We start from the raw sequence: 17,639 nt of genomic DNA, 5'->3' as shown, positions 1-17,639 counted from the left end.
TAATTATATTGAGCGAAGTGTTATGAGTCGTGTATCGAAAGCAAGATAATATAATCAAGAATCTATATATTATATAAACGTAAAAGTCCTGACTGGCTGACTGACTCACTTAAATCAACGCCCAGCCCAAACCGTTGGACCTAGAGAGCTGAATTTTTCACAATAGGTAGCTTTTATGACGTTAGTATCCACTAAGAAGGGGTTTTTCAAAATTCATCCCCTAAGGTGGTGAAAAAGGCGTTGAAAGTTTGTATGGAGATCATTAATTTTTTTGAGTGCGGGACTTGAAACTTCTTATAAAGGCATATTATTAAAATACAAGAAAAGTGATTTCAGCGTTTTCAAAAATTTATACCCTAAATGGGTTAAAAAAGGGTTGAAAGTTTGAATCCATTACAAACTTCCTAGAAAGGCATAATAGCCGATTATAAAAAAGTTATATTGACGTTTTTGGAAATTTAACCCCTAAGGGGGTTAAAAAGGGGATGAAAGTTTGTCTTGGGGTTCAAATTTTATAATATAAATGTTTATTAATTATAATAAAAAACAAGAAAACTCATTTCAGCGTTTTTAAAAATTAATCCCCCTAGGTAGTGAAAAAGGGGTTGAAAGTTTGTATGGAAATCAAATATTTTTGTGGCTTGAATCTTTGTATAAGGCATATTAATAGAATATAAGAAAAGTAATTTCAGCGTTTTTAAAAAAATCATTCCTTAAAAGGGTTAAAAAGGGGTTGAAAGTTTGTATAGGGTCCAAATTATATTTTAAGCTAAGAGTTTGAAACTTCGTAAAAAGGTATTTCATTAAAAGAGAAGAAAGCTAATTTCAGCGTTTTTGAAAATTCATTCCTTAAGGTGGTGAAAAAGGGGTAGAAAGTTTGTATGGAGGTCAAACATTTTTTTAAGTGCGCGACTTGAATCTTTGCATAAAGGCATGTTATTAGAATACAAGAAAAGCAATTTAAGCGATTTTAAATATTCATTTTCAAAAGGGGTTGAAAGTTTGAATCTATTACAAATGCTTTGAAACTTCTTAGAAAGGTATTGTATAAGATTCCAAAAAAGTTATTTCAACGTTCTTAAAAATTCAACCCCTGAAGGGGTTAAAAAGGGGATGTTAGTTGTGGTACAAATTTTCTTTTAAGCTAGGAACTTGAAACTTGGTAAAAAGGGCATTATATTAAAATAGACAAAAACTGATTACTTACACCGTTTTTGAAAAGTTTGTATAGATTGTTTCGGGAGCGAATATTTTTTTTAAATAGTGGACTTGTAAATCTTCTAAGAGGGCCGAGAGGGATTATATCGGGAACCATTTTTTTCAGTTAGGGTCTTGAAACTTCGTAGTTTGTGATTTCATGCGTTGTATAATTATTAACAATTGATTAACCGTCCCTACTGATATCTTTTGCTGCATAATGTTCTATATTATGGTCATGTAGAATATATAACCCCCAACATACAAATCCACGCGTACGAAGTCGCGGGCAACAGCTAGTTATATATATTTTTCCTACGTCTAAGATAAACTATTTACTATATCCCTAAATATTTCGAGACATGATGCACGCTTATGCAACCTCAAAGTACCTTAGACTTAGAACTTTTCAGTCGCCCCTCGTAATATTCAACCGAAATAAAATAGATGAAAATCAACCGAAAAAAAGTTTCAAAATCTTTCGTCAACTAACTTTGCGTAACATATTAAAAATCATATAAGAACTTGGTTCACGAATACCATTATGTTTTTGCATTATGTTTTAACATCGACTTTGCTTCGGCTTCGTAAAATTACTCGTCAGACTTAATAATTAGAACAGATGTGCGCTCTCATACGAAAGAGCCATATGTTGCATTGCACTGCTCGATGCACCGCGTTCAATAGCGCCTCGATCTACTGCAATTATGGCCTTTCTTATGCAAATTATTATGAACGACTACGGCTCTATGCTGCAACCGTAGAGAATACCTGTCAATGTTTCGCTCCACCTTATGATTAACTTTGTGTTTATATTATCCTTCAAACAAGTTGGTTCACAATAAAATTTCAGTCTACATCTACAAGATAAAGCATACCAATCATCAAACAAGAAACCTTTGTAAATGGGATGATGATTCATTATTAGCAAAGGTGAAATGTTTAGCTGAAGCCGGGCAGGCACGTTTCAAAAACGATCGTTAACAACGCCTTGTTAGCACCTATTGAGTTCTTACGATATATTGCAGTGTGCGCTACTCGCGTCGTGCGCGTACTAATGAGAATTCTACAGCACTGCTCTGTTTGAATTTAAAGATATTATTAGATTTAATAAAAATTAGTTTATACTGTCGTGAGACATACTAACACGTAAGTTTAAACCGTAAAATTTGTTTAAAAATTTATTTGATTGCCGTAAAGAAACATAACACGAGAAAGAACATCATTTATTAATAGTTTCTACATCGTGTTTTTATTGAATTCGGTTAACTTCGGGGTATGGGTAAGTAAGTTTAAGGAGACTAAATGGCATAGTTAATTTAATATTTTTTTTAAATAAAAAGTAAGTTGTTGTTATTTAACTCAACCAAAAAATTTAAAACTGTGACAAATCAATGTCATTTCGAACATCGATCGTCCGAGACTTACCTAATACGTTTAGTAGCAATTTAGTACTATGCCTTATGGGAAACGGTCAAAGAGATAGTTCAGATCCGAAAACTGCTACCAAATTTTAGTATGCTGTTGGGCATGGTACTGGGTCTTCAAAATTGCCGGGTGACAGCGGCGCCGGCCATCTACTTCAGCGGAATGACGTCATCAAAATGACTCCCGCCTCGTTGCGAATATTGCATTTTGCACCAAACTATGCATTGCACATATACGTGTGGGGTATTAAACGAAAGCCAATAAAATATTATATATTTCACTAATACACTATGTACCAAAATATACAATAGTTTAAGAGAAATTTAAAAATAAATCAAAATGATGAAAAAAAAAAACGATTATTTGGGTTTTTCAACCAAACCAAAAGTCGGACGTTGAAGCAATGTACTACAAAATTAAAGCTGATGTCTCAAGCCATACACTGATATCAAAATAATCAAAATCAGACCAAAAATGTGAAAATTATGCATCAAAATGTAGGTATTTGCTAGAACAAATGCATTAAAGTTAAAAAAATCGAAATTGGTCATTTTCAGGATAATCCGCATAAGCTTCTAGTATGTTATTAGCAATATAAAAAGGATCATAAAACTGCTGGGAGACAATCTCTATAGTGCCTGAGTGACAAATAATGGCGTCATACATGTGACCGCTGCCGAAATTTGCAAAATCTAAATTATAACTATACCATGAGTCATACATACACGTGTGCTATATCAAATGAAAGGTTATTAAATATATAATGATTCGTTAATACATTATTTATAAAAACAATGTATATTTTAGGAGCTACAAACAAAGAAAAACCACTTTTTTTGAGAAAAGTTCGTTTATATATATTTTATAGCTCAACTAAAAACGTTATAACAATGTTGCGTCTAATATAAAAGAAACCAGTTATTCAGCTATACGTCACAGCTTAAATTTTTAATTTCCGATAAAAATTGTGGAAGTTGTAACAAAAAAACTAAAGCGCGCAAACAATTCTACCTTAATGCGCTCATATTATGCAAAGAATAGTCCTAATTATGGGGTAATAAATGAAAGAACATTACATAAAATAATTAAAAACGACATTTTGGAGTGGAATCATAATTTATAAAATCAATTTGAAAAAAAATGAATAAAAAAAATATTGACAGAAGCAAGTACAAAATAGGTGTTGGAAGTCCCTGACTTCTGAGCTAGGTAAAAAAAACCTGTTACAGAAGTCAGTGTCCTCTCCCAGACAATAGAAAATAGGCAGAATTTGCTGTCTACGTGTGATGTATTGTTTACATGGAACTACTGAACTGATTTTGATAAATGAGGCGTCAATTCATTCGCCTTTGTAGCCCAGGTGCACAAAACATCAATTTTAACTGACTTTCAAAGGAGGCGATTAGGTACGAAAAGAAACCGTTGTTTTGCTTATTTATCAAACAAATTCAATTTATAAATTATAATTCCACTCCAAAATATCGTTTTCATGTGTTTTATGTAATGTCCTTTCATTTAATACCCGATACTTAGTACTATTCTTTGCATAATATGAGCGCATTAAGGAAGAATTGTTGGCGCGCTTTAGTTTTTTTTGTACAACTTCCACAGTTTTCATCGAAAATCAAAAATTAAAGCGGTAACCTAAACCTGAATAACTGTTTTATCTAATAGTATAAGCAATATTTTATTAACGTTCTTAGTTTAGATGTAAATTCGATATACACCTACTTTTTTCCTAAAAAGTGGTATTGCTTTGTTTATAGCCCTTAAACCAAACATTTTTTTGCAAACAATGCATAGATGAATCATAATACATTTAATAACCTTACATTACATGTAGCACACGTGTACGTGTGACTCACGGTATAGCTATAATTTACATTTTGCGAATTTCGGCAGTGAATATCTGTATGACGTCATGATTTGTTACACAGGGACAATAGAGATGGTCTCCCGACAGTTTTAGAATCCAGGTCATATTGTTAATAACATACTAGAAGCTTATGCGGATTCTCTGGAATATGACCAATTTGGATTTTTTTAACTTTAAGACATTTGTATGGGCGAATACCTACATTTTGATGTATAATTTCCAGAATTTTAATCAGATTTAAAAAAAAAATATATTAATGTAAGGCTTGAGACGTCATCTTTAATATTGTAGTACATTGCTGTAACGTCCGACTTTTTGTTTGGTTGTAAAACCCAAATAATCGTATTATTTTTTCCACCATTCTGATTTCTTTGTAATTTGCACTAAATATTGCTGCATAATTTGAGACACGGTGCAGGAATAAAATATAGAACATTTAATTGGCTTTCATTTAATACCCCACACGTGTATGTGCAATGCATAGTTTGGGTGCAATATGCAATATTCGCAACGAGGCGGGAGTCATTTTGATGACGTCATTCCGCTGAAGTAGATATCCGGCGCCGCTGTCTCCCGGTAGTTTTGGAGACCAAATAACATGCCCAACAACATAAGTTGCTAGCGGTTTCCGGATCTGAACTATATTCCCATAAGGCAGTGCACTAATTGTATAAACTCGTACTAAACACTAGGTAATCAATATGTAAACAGTCAATAGGTAATCAATATGTATGTAGGGGGCCTTGTCAGATAAAAATAAATTATTGATTATCTCTGAAATGGAGTTAATTAGAATACCGGTGTCTTTGAGATAGTAATTTAATTTAAGCTCAGGATCTGCGCCCTTGATTTTAACAGAAATGAAATAAAATACGGTGTATATCTTGAGTCGAATGATGATCCCTAAGACAGTTCATAGCACATTAATTTATTTAGAAATGTAAGGTGGGATAAGACTATCACCGGGGTAAGACAGTCACTTGTATGGAATCCTCATTGTAACACTATTTTGCCTTGCAACTTTAAATATCAAATAAAGACCCCCCTGAACGAAGATATTTAGTTAAATTTGGACCATAGTTGGGAGCTTTTGGACTATAGTTGGGAGGTTTTACGGTACTGTTTGTCTTGTCCCGAGCAAAATAAAGTATGTTAGTCTAACCCCACCGTACCTTATCATTACTAATAAAATTACGGTAAAAACATATTTCTTCAGTTATTTTTTAATTAAGCTCAACCAAAATAGACTTGAAGGAACCGTCACAGGGATCATCATTCGACGCGATTGGTAACTGTATTTGTATTTAAAACCTAACCATAATATCTTTTTCTAGTCAAAAAAATAACAAACAATATAACTAGACAAGATTTGTTCCTGTTTTGAACGTACGTCATGAACTACTCACGCGAGATGAATCCTACCTACGGATATCTACTATAACATATAGTCTGTCGACGTTTATAGTGTTTGCTCACATTAGTCACGCTGCGTATCGTAGTAATTAATTATCTCTCTACTAGAATATGAGTGATTCTACGTGGGCCAGGCTGCTGTGTTGTTGACGAAAACCGGTGCGTTGCGGTGCGGCACGATCGCGGCAGACACACCCACACTCGTCGTGACATGCTTCACTTGCCCGACATCCGCCGCTACCACGCCTTTTCCGATTGCTTCTTTTTGCTGCACACATCACAGGACGCCAGCCTCCGAACCCTGCTTAACGTGCAACATTCTGTGTGTGGCATCGACACTATCTATCCATAGTCTACTGCAATGGAGCCCTATAAAACGCATTAAATTTGTCATACAATGGACCTGTCCGTCAAAAGTAATGTAACTGCCCGTAGCGAGAGTAGCGAGACACCTTCCTCCATTGTTCGCTGATCGATGCGATAATTACTCATACACGTAATATTTAATCATCGTTGTTTATTTATTTTGGAATGATAACGCGCCCATATATTAAAGAAGTTTTACATTTATTTTTGCGCGGGTGTCCTTTCGCTTTATTTCCACTATGAGGTTCTTAACAGGGACCGGACAACCCTTTCCGCGATAAAAGCCTTTCAATGGGCGTCCCTTAAGCACGGCTAACACATTGAAAGACTTTCCAGTTTGAACTGCAAGCCCATTCATTTGACTACCCCTTACCGAAAAGATTAGCCAAAAATAAGGGTTACCCTTACTCTAAGAACAAATTAAATTATTTTCGATGAAAATATTTTAATTTGTGGTTTTTCAAGTAGACACACTACTATACTACTATTTAAACTATAAACTGAACTAAATGTCATATACGAAGGAAAAAATGACCAAAGCCTCCAGTGTCCAGAGCTGGAATCGAACCAGCGTACCCCGTTTACCGGACAGGTGCCTGAACCGCTCGGCTATCCGGTCACGATGGCATGGGTCGAAATTTCCAAGTATATGATAATTCCCGAAGGCTTGTGGCGCCCCCTGGCCATCTCTAAGGTAGAACAGTATGGTTCGACCTTCTAACTGAATCAACTCGGGTGATTACGGGCTAGCGAAGCGAATTTCTATGAAAATATTTTAATTTGTGGTTTTTCAAGTAGACACACTACTATTTAAACTATAAACTGAAATAAAATTAATTAATTAATTAATTATTTTTTTCCTTCGTATATGACATTTATTTCAGTTTAAGGGTTACCCTTATCATTAAGCGCTTTTTATAAAGCTTTCCCTTATGTAATGTCGTAGTAAACTGTAAGTAACCTTGCGTGAAAGAGACAGGATTAGTATATATCTAGTCAAAGAACGCCGCCGCCGACGATCGCTTGGATTCGAAGTAATGTGTTCTTTATAAACAAGGTAGATGATTTAAATTAGCACGCTTATATGCTATTAGGGAAACCCTTTATGGCTAACCCTTATAAGCAATATGCAAGGTGTTGGTAAGCGGATGATAAGGGTTTTGTAAGGGCTATCGATTACTCAAATGGGTTAGCTTTATATAAGGGCTTTAAGACGATTCTCGCTGATTTTGCCTTGAGCGTCTGGGCAAATGTACCCGCTTCACCCCGCACTCCGCTCACTGCGATCGTACGTGAATTTTGACTCGCGGCACGGCAACGATGTTCAAAGAATATAATAAGACAGCCCAGAGGCGCGCCGATGAGTATACTCGTATTTGTGTATCTTTTGACTGCAAAGACTGTTTTGCAGCTATTTTGTCCTTTGAGTATGAGTAGATTATTCTACCGTGGTAATTTCCGACCGTGGAAGTCGAAAATTATAAGAAAAATATATTAATTAATAGTGCGTTTATAGTTTTTTTATTGCTTTAATAAATTAATAAATATAAATAATGCCATTAATAGTTAACTTGTAAACTAAGTACTACATTTTTTGAATCGTTACCTTATGTAAATACAACGTTTTAACACCCCCTGGCACTGACTAAAATACCGACTTGGTTTCACATTACATCTCAAAACTTTTTTGTAGTTGAAGAATTGCATTGCGAGACTTGCATCTTTTACATGTAATGTTTTTGATGGGATCTCATCTCTTTTTGTAGGCAGGCCTTGTTTTCGGGTACTACTTCTTGTACGCCAGCTACCACTTTTCTCAAAGCTCATACCCATCCCACACTATAGGTACTCGTACTCATACCTATACAATACTCATGGCCATACCAAACTATGACTCGTACAATACTCATACCCTTACCCATCCCACACCATATCCGGACTCATACCTATACCATATTCATATCCTTACCATACTCATAGCCATACGATACTCATACTATACACATTTTATAACTATACACATCTTCATACTCGCATCGTACATCGTAGACCTTCACCTACTATTTGTAGGAACTGCAAAAGTAACTTTGTAGTAGCATATATTTATATTGGATTACAAAGTAACTTATGCAATTCTCAAATCTTTAAAACGTGACTGATCTTGCAATATTTTTAGTTTTTTTATGGCTTGAGAAGCTAAAAACTACTTACTATGATTAAAATTTTCAGCTTGTGGGTCTGCTAGAAGTACCTTAGAATTATGATGATTGGTGAGTGAGTGAGTATGTCAATGACCAAAAAAGCTTGGTGTGCTCAACAGATCGAGACAGTATTTCACGCCGGCCCACCGCCTACAGCTGTACAAAGCGCAGGTTCGCCCGCACATGGAATACTGCTCTCATCTATGGGCAGGGGCACCCCAATACCAGCTTCTCCCTCTGGACCGCATCCAACGAAGAGCGACTCGAATTGTCGACTGCCAGCGTATTTCGGAACGGCTTGACTCCTTGGCGCTGCGTAGAGATGTGGCCTCGCTCTGCATTTTCTATCGCGTGTATAACGGGGAGTGCTCCGAGGAATTGTTCGGATTAATCCCTGCCGCTTCTTTTCGCCATCGCCCTACGCGACAACATTACCATCCTTACCACTTAGATGGTTGGCAGTCCTCAACTGTGCGTTTCTCTAGAAACTTCCTGCCTCGCACAGCTAAACTGTGGAATGAACTGTCGCCTGCGGTATTTCCGGACCGATATGACCTTCAAACCTTCAAGAAAAGAGCGTACTCCCATCTTAAAGGCCGGCAACGCACTTACAACCCCTCTGGTGTTGCGGGTGTCCATGGGCGGCGATAATCGCTTACCATCAGGTGATCCGTCTGCTCGTTTGCCTCCTATTTCATAAAAAAAAAAAAATAGGCAACTTTGACGTGCAATAATTCTTATAATACAAGTTTAAATGGAATGTTCTTGGGGATATATCTAAGCCATATTATGCCATATGTGTCACCAAATTCAGGGTTCTAGCTGTAGCCAACACAAAACTACAGGACGTTGAAAATGGCCTGAGTGGCTTTGAGAAAAGGATGGTACGGCCGTGCCTCTTTGTTTTAGCTCGACTTGGCGCTTTACACGCGCGAAAGATTATCGCTCCGTCTGTGACGAGCTTAATAGTAAGTTTTTTCGTAAATAAAAATACGATATTTTTTAACAGGTACTATACATACCTATACATACAACGTAATAGGTAATAGGTAGCTTATGTTAAAACAATTATTTATTGTTTCGAGATGGAATGGAACATTATTAAAAACGTAAAACTTGAATGACATTATAATATGTCGGTTAGAAAACATTTATTTATTTATTTCAAATAAAGTTTTCACAAACATACGTATATTATAGTATTTTATATACGGATATTATCATTATATTTATTGTAATAGACCGCAAAATACCGTGTTGCGCTCGCTAATGCGCGTCGCAACCAAATCAGCGCTCTGCAGTTATTTATTCTTTGGCCACAATAACTCCGATATTATAGCACTTTGCTTGTGCATAAGCGAACATAGTGCAAGGAAGGCACGGAGCGACGAGCGACACAGCCTCCTCGTCTCAAAGCTGGCACACGACTGCTGGCCACGCCATTTTCAGGCTGCATACGCATGAAATGTGGAAAAACGTTCGATTTCTTAAGAAAATATTTTTTGATTAACAAAAGCTATGTTGCATTTATAGAACCTGTTAAAACATTTTTGTTAGTTTAATAATAATTATAATCGACTAAGCCGTTTAGTAGTTACAAGCAAAGTTAGCCGCAAAACGGCCTGTCGTGTTATTTTTTTTTTTCGGTGAAACTACAAATTTCAGGAAAAAAGTCAAATGTTACAATTGTTGTGCATAGAGTGAAGATGCATATATATATTTTTTATAATTTTTTGTTGACTCATTTAGAAGTTATAAGCTCTAAAAAGTAACAGTTTTTGGCCATAAACTGCGCGAAGCGCCTTAAAAGCAAAATGCAAGGGGTTTGTCTGGCAAAGGGTATGGTGAGGTAAGCCTTATGCAAAACCCTTACAAAACCCTCTGTAAGGGATAGCGGGCCGGTCCCTGGTGATCCTTTCGTGATCCGTGTCGTGTCGCATCAATAGGTACTTGACGTTTGTTATGTGCGCCGCGTCTCTTGAATTGCATTGCGTAGCGCATAAAATAAACTGCCAAAGCACGTGCTGCGGCAGCATTGATGGCTTTTGGGTTACATTGACTCCTTTACGATTAGCATGAACGCAAATACGCTTTATGATCTATATTTGTCCGTGCCACAGCTCTATGCCCGTCACCTGCTATTGTCCTGTCTCTCAACTGTTGTTCTTCTGTAGCGACCTCTCTGTCTTGAGCTTACACTACTGCATTGTCGCTACATTGTCTGTTGAGTGACGGAGGCGTGATTAAATCCAGATAATTGCACCGCCAAGGTCTTCCACGAAGTCGACATTTAGACGGCTGGTTTCATCGTCCCAGCGCTTTTTGATCCGCGGAGACAGGTGCGACTATGCGAGCGCGCCGCGTCCGCATAAATCTGAGATAATGGCACACAGCGTGAGATAGCACAGTCGTGCTACGTTAGTTTACGTAATAAGTGGATACGTTGAAACAGCCCAGCCAGAGGACCCTCATATCAAATTTCCTGTCCGTTTTCTAAGAGGTCGTTGTTGTCTTCTTCGTACCTCATTTAAGTCATTTAGTACCTACCTACTTCTAACAGATTTGTATGTCTTTATCGTACTAAGATGCTTGCAAGCTGTAAAGCGCTTCCACACAATTGTATACGCCATTTTCTAATCATCGACAATGATTCTAATACATCTTACACGACTAGCCCCCGGGCTCACAAGATGACGGCTTGAGTGACTGCTAAACGGCTCATTTTCATCCCCATTCGAAAGAATACAGGTGAAACCCATAATTGTAGCACGCTGGGAAAAGCCGCGGAGTCACGATATCTTTAAGCGGCTGCCCAAGATTTAATTTAAATTTAAATTTATTTATTTAAAAGACAACAATGGCCCATAATGGTTAATAACAATTAAGATTAAAAACTAAATGTTAGTGGAACAAAAACAGAACGCAACAAACAAAAACAGACAGCAATAACAATAACTATTATCACCTAGTAGCGGTTATGACACACTCAAAATCCCGCATTATAGGTGAGTGGTATCGGCCCGCTACAGTACCAGGATGGGGTTGGGGCTGGAGATATGCAATTAGACAAATACTAAGACTATTGCGGCGCGTGCCAACGAGAATATAGCTCGGTGGTGAGGTTGTAATGGAGATACATCATAGTACAACTCTGTTGAATTCGCTTTATACTTGTCACGCAACATGCGCTGCCATCGGCACAAAACGTCAACGTCGACTAATTGGTCTCTCAACGAACACTTGTCGCGAAACTGTAATTGAAACAATTGCTTGCCAATCAACTAAATGGAATTAGATAAATTGCTGGAGTTGTGAATTGCCTTTATGTAGTAAGCGGTCTTTAAGCATAAACATTTCTTAAAATAAGTTTATATTATGTTGCTTAGCTACATACATATTTATTCACCACACCAGCTGGTAAAGACTTTCTTTGTTCTTCAAAAAATGATAAGAAAGTTGCGTTTTTTCCACATGTGTGGCAAAATTATCTGATGCAAATTTTGACTTGATTTTTCGTGTTAGTCGTGTTAGCTGATAGAATTTACTTAAGTAATGATTTTGAATGATAAATATTTATAACGTTCATTTGAATTTGATTTGTAATATTTTACAGTTCCTCGCGTTGGTGTGGTGAAAAATTTTATGTTTCACTTGGGAGCAAAGTTTGTTTAACCCGCGTGCCTTGAAACCCTCGCAACGCTCAAGATTCGAATCACGAGCGTAGCTAGTCTTCGCTCGGATATCAATATTAGCACGAGGGGTTAGTTAAGCAACAATTTTGCCCCCTTGTAAAACAAATTACTACTATAAAAAAATTTTTTCGATAATGTTTTAGGGATCCGTACCCAAAGGGTAAAAACGGGACCCTATTACAAGACTCCACTGTCCGTCTGTCTGTCACCAGGCTGTATCTCATGAACCGTGATAGCTATACAGTTAAAATTTTCACAGATGATGTATTTCTGTTGCCGCTATAACAACAAATACTAAAAAGTACGGAACCCTCGGTGGGCGAGTCCGACTCGCACTTGTCCGTTTTTTTACCATTGTTATTAATTTGGTTACAAATACTAGATTAACAAAACCAAATGGTGCTCAAGATTTAAAGGTTGAAAAGGCGATGTATTTGCTGATAAATGTCGTTACTTTCAGGTATTTTTACGGTGATGTGCTACAACGTCCTCTGCGACAAATATGCCACGAGACAGATGTACGGCTACTGCCCCAGTTGGGCGTTAGAATGGGATTACCGGAAGAAAGGAATTCTGGACGAAATTAGACATTATTCCGCAGACCTAATTAGTTTACAGGTTAGTGGTTATCTGGCTAGTTTTACATATTTACAACATACATTTTACTAACCGTTGGCACGGCACAAAATCTAACGCTAATCTTGACGCGCGTATGTGCAAAAGCACTACCTTTGTAATGTTCAGTTTCTTACTGCGGTGATTTAAAAAACATTCATACCTAAATCATTACTGTGTTTGCAGGAAGTAGAAACCGACCAATTTTACAATTTCTTCTTACCAGAGCTTAAAAGCGACGGTTACGATGGCATTTTCTCACCAAAATCGCGAGCGAAGACCATGGGCGAGTCGGAAAGAAAATACGTCGATGGTTGTGCCATCTTCTTCAGATCTGCAAAGTACGTGATAGGTGTACTTCCTTTTTGGCGAAATTTATTTCGCCAAATTTCACTTGGCAACCAACTTTCGCCAAAGTTTCATTTGGCAAACCAATCGTTGGCATAACCTTACCTCGCAACCATTTCATTTCCCAACCCCATACTTGCGAAATGAAAATGACGTACTAGGTTGGGTTAGGTTAGGTTGGATTATGTAAATTTGCGAAATGAAATTTCGCCCAACTAGAAATATGGGATAAATAGTTTGGGAACTGAAAGTTTGTCAAGTAATTTTCGCCGAAACATCAGTAAACCACGTGATAAGTGCTTTTATTAGTTATATTAATTATGGATCCTTAGAGCCACCCCACACTAGCGTCTCCCGAGCGTCGGCATCTAGTCAACTCTATGGCTGCCGCTCGACGCAACTGCGCAGCGATGCCATTTCATAAATTATATAGTCAATCTACTTGTGAAAATAATAAGCAGGATATATTTTTAATGATGTATTGCAGATTCGCGTTAGTAAAAGAGCACCTCATCGAATTCAACCAGCTCGCGATGGCTAACAGTGAGGGCTCGGACAACATGTTGAACCGCGTCATGCCCAAGGACAACATCGGTTTGGCTGCGCTGCTGAAGACCAAAGAGGCGGCTTGGGAGAATGGTGAGCACCTTGCACTCAATTTATATCGTAATATGTATATCGTTTATAATACCATTGTCGGTCTATGTGGTTAAAATATTGGTCACTTTCACTCCTACATCAATATCGGCCGTCGATCCCGAAGATAACCATGGTAAAGGGTGGGAAGATAAATTTGATTAGCCCTTAAAATGCTTATGATTATTATGGGAAGAATGGTTTACGTCGATTACGTCCATAACACATTCGACAAAAATATAATGCGGCAACGTATACTGAAAGTACGACGGGTGTCCTAAACTCTAAATTATATATTTATATAATTGACAGGCTTACCAACGGAGTCGTCGATGCTCGGGCAGCCAATTCTGGTATGCACGGCACACATCCACTGGGACCCCGAGTTCTGCGACGTGAAGCTGATCCAGACGATGATGCTCAGCAACGAGCTGCGCAGCATCCTGGACGACTCGGCGCGCACGTTGCGGCTGGCGGGCCAGCGCGACAACGTGCAGCTGCTGCTCTGCGGGGACTTCAACTCATTGCCCGACAGCGGTAACTACCCAACTAGCAAATTATGTCGTAAAAAAGCCAGCATTACGTTTCTCTTTCAGCTATTTGGTCGAGAGATAGATCTGTAAAAGGTCGAAACAAGGATCTGAATGTATAGCCAAATAGTTGAAAGATAGTTGAAGAAACGTGATAAAATCTTAATATATAATTTATCACAAAGTCAGTGGTATGTCAAATCCTGAGGCTGGAATAAAATTCGGGTATATTATCACGATAATTTCTACAACTATGTCCAATATAAATTTCGCTCCAAATTTCTTTTCATTTGAAATTTAAAGTGCCCAAATTTTGGCGTGTTTAACCAATAATTAACAAATGAGACTAGTTTAGCGTCTTAAGACGTTCACGACCTAGATTTCAACGGTGGGACAATACAGTGCTTAGTTCACATTAGACGGGTCAGATCCTCGAGACAAACAGACCAATTAACGGTTTTCACGGCAATGAGCTTGTTTGTCCGTCACTTGGAAATAAATAGTGTCCGTCACTCCGAAATCGTTTAAATTAACGATTTCGGAGCGCGTCGCCGCCGCGACCGCTAAGGACGGTTCGCTTTCAACGTATTTCTGCATTACTTGGAGAATGGTGTTTGCTTCGACGCTTTGATACTAAAGCAATTACATTTATTGGTATGGTTGGCCGCGTTAGTTTCGATTTATTGCAATACTTTTTATGGAAATTCTAAATTTCAAATTTTATCCGCTTAACACTTTCGTTTATAGATTTTTGCCGTAAAAGTTTTTATTGGGGAAAATTGAGAAAATCAAAAAGAGATCCGAAAATTTGACGGATTTTCAAGTAGGTATTGACAATGACCCGGTGAGCGGCTTGAATTTAAAAAGAGCATTTTGTCACTATTAATGAACGTATAACCAGCCGGCCCTTATTTAAACAAAAATTAGTCCCAGCAGACTCGAAATATATTAGGCGGGGAGGGGGCAGACAGACAGACACACGAGTGATCCTATTAGGGTTACGTTTTTTTCTTTTTGAGGCACAGAACTCTAATAATCCCGAAAAACCAAAAATTCTAACATCAGTCAACGTGCTTGACTATAAATTGTGTACGTTTCAGGCGTTGTGGAGTTCCTATCGGCCGGGCGCGTGTCGTCGGAGCACCGCGACTTCAAGGCGCTGGGGTACGCCACGTCGTTGCGCCGCATGCCGGGCTCCGAGCACGAGTTCACGCACAACTTCAAACTGTCCTCTGCCTACAGCGAGGACATCATGCCCTACACCAACTACACGTGAGTGTTATAATGAGTTAAGAAAAACGCTTGGGTACGCCACGACAAGCTTTTTGTTCAACGGATCGAGAATATCGCCTGCCATTACTAGCTAGCTTCACATTGTCATACATTCATAAGAACACTTCCACACTTCGTCATAGCAAAACTGCGCAATGAAAGCTTGGTCCGACTCTATGATAAAGATGCATTACAGATACAAAAGGTTTAATTTATATACATACTAGCTTTTGCCCGCGACTTCGTCTGCGTGGACTTAGTAACCGCAGCTAGAGTAAGTATAGCGCCTGGAAAAATTATCATAGCAATCTAAATTTGAGCATATTATGCACACAAATTAGCAGGCACTTCGTTAATTATCTCAATTCCACCCCGCTTTTTACTTTCTTAAGGGATGATTTTCGGGATAAAAACTATCCTATGTCCGTCCTTCTCAGGGACTCAACCTATCTCTATGCCAAATTTCATCTAAATCGATTCAGCGGTTTAAGCGTGAAGAGGGAACACACAGACAGACAGACAGACAGACTTTCGCATTTATAATATTAGTATGGATATTAGTATGGATGTATAAATAAAGTATAGTAATTATTTTCTATCCTGCCGACTGCGCCAGTGAATGATGAATATCAACACTTACTTACGTATCTACTTAAGTCGTTAAACTTGACATATGTGGCTTTCCATTAAAAAACGGTCCTTATGCTTCCATCCATCAGAACCTTCCATCAGAACTTCTGTTGGAATTTCAGATGGAAAGGACTTTATTGCACTTGAAGCATAAGGACCCTTCTGTGATGGAAAGCCACATATTATTATAACTTGACATCGACCGGTCAGAATGAGAACAGAATGAGAATAAAGTTATGTGTTGTTTCGTTTTCAGATTTGACTTCAAGGGTATAATCGACTACATATTCTACTCGAAGCAGTCGATGACGCCGCTGGGGCTGCTGGGCCCGCTGTCGCAGGACTGGTTCCGCGAACACAAGGTGGTCGGATGCCCGCATCCGCACATACCCTCAGGTGAGCCCTCACCGTATCCTATTTTACTGTACTTATAGACATTCCTACCGCAGTAAATCATCAAACTTATGTAGGTAATCGTACCAAAAGTGCTCGCGAACAAAATATTTGATTTTATCCGAAGGATCTTTTTTTCTGGAATAATAAAAAAGTAAAATCCCTTTCATTTCGCTAGCAGTATTCGAAACAGTAGGTACAATAGTATTTTATGCAATCGTGAGCATTTCAGTCGAGTACCGCGTTAATAAAGGTACGAGATTGAAAAACTAGATAAATATTATTATTTTATACAATACTTTTTCTACGAGTCATCTAAAATAATACGTTTATTAAAGAAAATTAGGAAAGTATCTCAGTAGTACAAAAGACATCAACGCGTGCATAATATATGAATATTACTCATGAAATATTAGCGCGTTGGTGTTTTTTTCACTGGGCCGCGGCGCCACGTTGATTGGTCAATTCATAATAGTTGACTACAGAATTGGGAGCTCATGCATGAAAAGTACGCAGTTGCAGTTTGGTATACGAAAACTTAATTCAACCAATACAGTCGACGAGTAAAATAGTTATTTTCACCACAACAACTGGTAAAGGCCCTCTTGATTGGCTTGATTGTTTAAAAACTAATGAGAAAGTTGCATTTTATCCACATGTGGGGCAAAGTAATCAGATGCAAATTTCTAGTTGTTTTCTTGTTAGCTGGTTGAATTGAGTTTTAAATGATGATTTTGAATGATACATTTTTATTACGTTCATTTGGATTTGATTTGATTTTTTTTGGTATTTCAAAGTTAGTATTTTCCTCACGTTGGTGTGGTGCAAAATTTTATGTTTCACTCTGAGGCAAAGTTTGCTTAACCCTCGTGCCTTGAAACCCTCGCAACGCTCAAGATTCCACTTTTCGAACCACTCGCTACGCTCGTGGTTCAATCCCCTTGTAAATACAAATACTCCTAGGAGTAAAATAAGTGATACAAATTCCATTTCTGTCCGCCGCTGCCGGGAGCAAACGTGTATATAACGTATGCCACATTCG

The 17,639-nt window shown here is 37.9% G+C and overlaps 1 protein-coding gene across 2 annotated transcripts in view; it reads left to right on the top strand.

Moving 5' to 3' along the window:
- LOC134753965 (CCR4-NOT transcription complex subunit 6) overlaps positions 1–17,639 on the top strand; it is a 208,035-nt gene that overhangs the window by 179,523 nt on the left and 10,873 nt on the right. For both annotated transcript variants that reach the window (XM_063690013.1, XM_063690005.1), the window contains 6 exons: positions 12,634–12,791; positions 12,975–13,129; positions 13,624–13,775; positions 14,085–14,309; positions 15,403–15,574; positions 16,461–16,600. In XM_063690013.1, coding sequence (XP_063546083.1) covers positions 12,634–12,791; positions 12,975–13,129; positions 13,624–13,775; positions 14,085–14,309; positions 15,403–15,574; positions 16,461–16,600 — 1,002 coding nt within the window. The remainder of the gene's footprint in view (positions 1–12,633; positions 12,792–12,974; positions 13,130–13,623; positions 13,776–14,084; positions 14,310–15,402; positions 15,575–16,460; positions 16,601–17,639) is intronic.

This window comes from Cydia strobilella, chromosome 2 (assembly GCF_947568885.1).
Source record: "Cydia strobilella chromosome 2, ilCydStro3.1, whole genome shotgun sequence".
In the NCBI taxonomy this organism is placed as follows: domain Eukaryota; kingdom Metazoa; phylum Arthropoda; class Insecta; order Lepidoptera; family Tortricidae; genus Cydia; species Cydia strobilella.
Note: the sequence above shows the minus strand (reverse complement) of the source record. Positions and strands in the feature narration are given on the sequence as shown.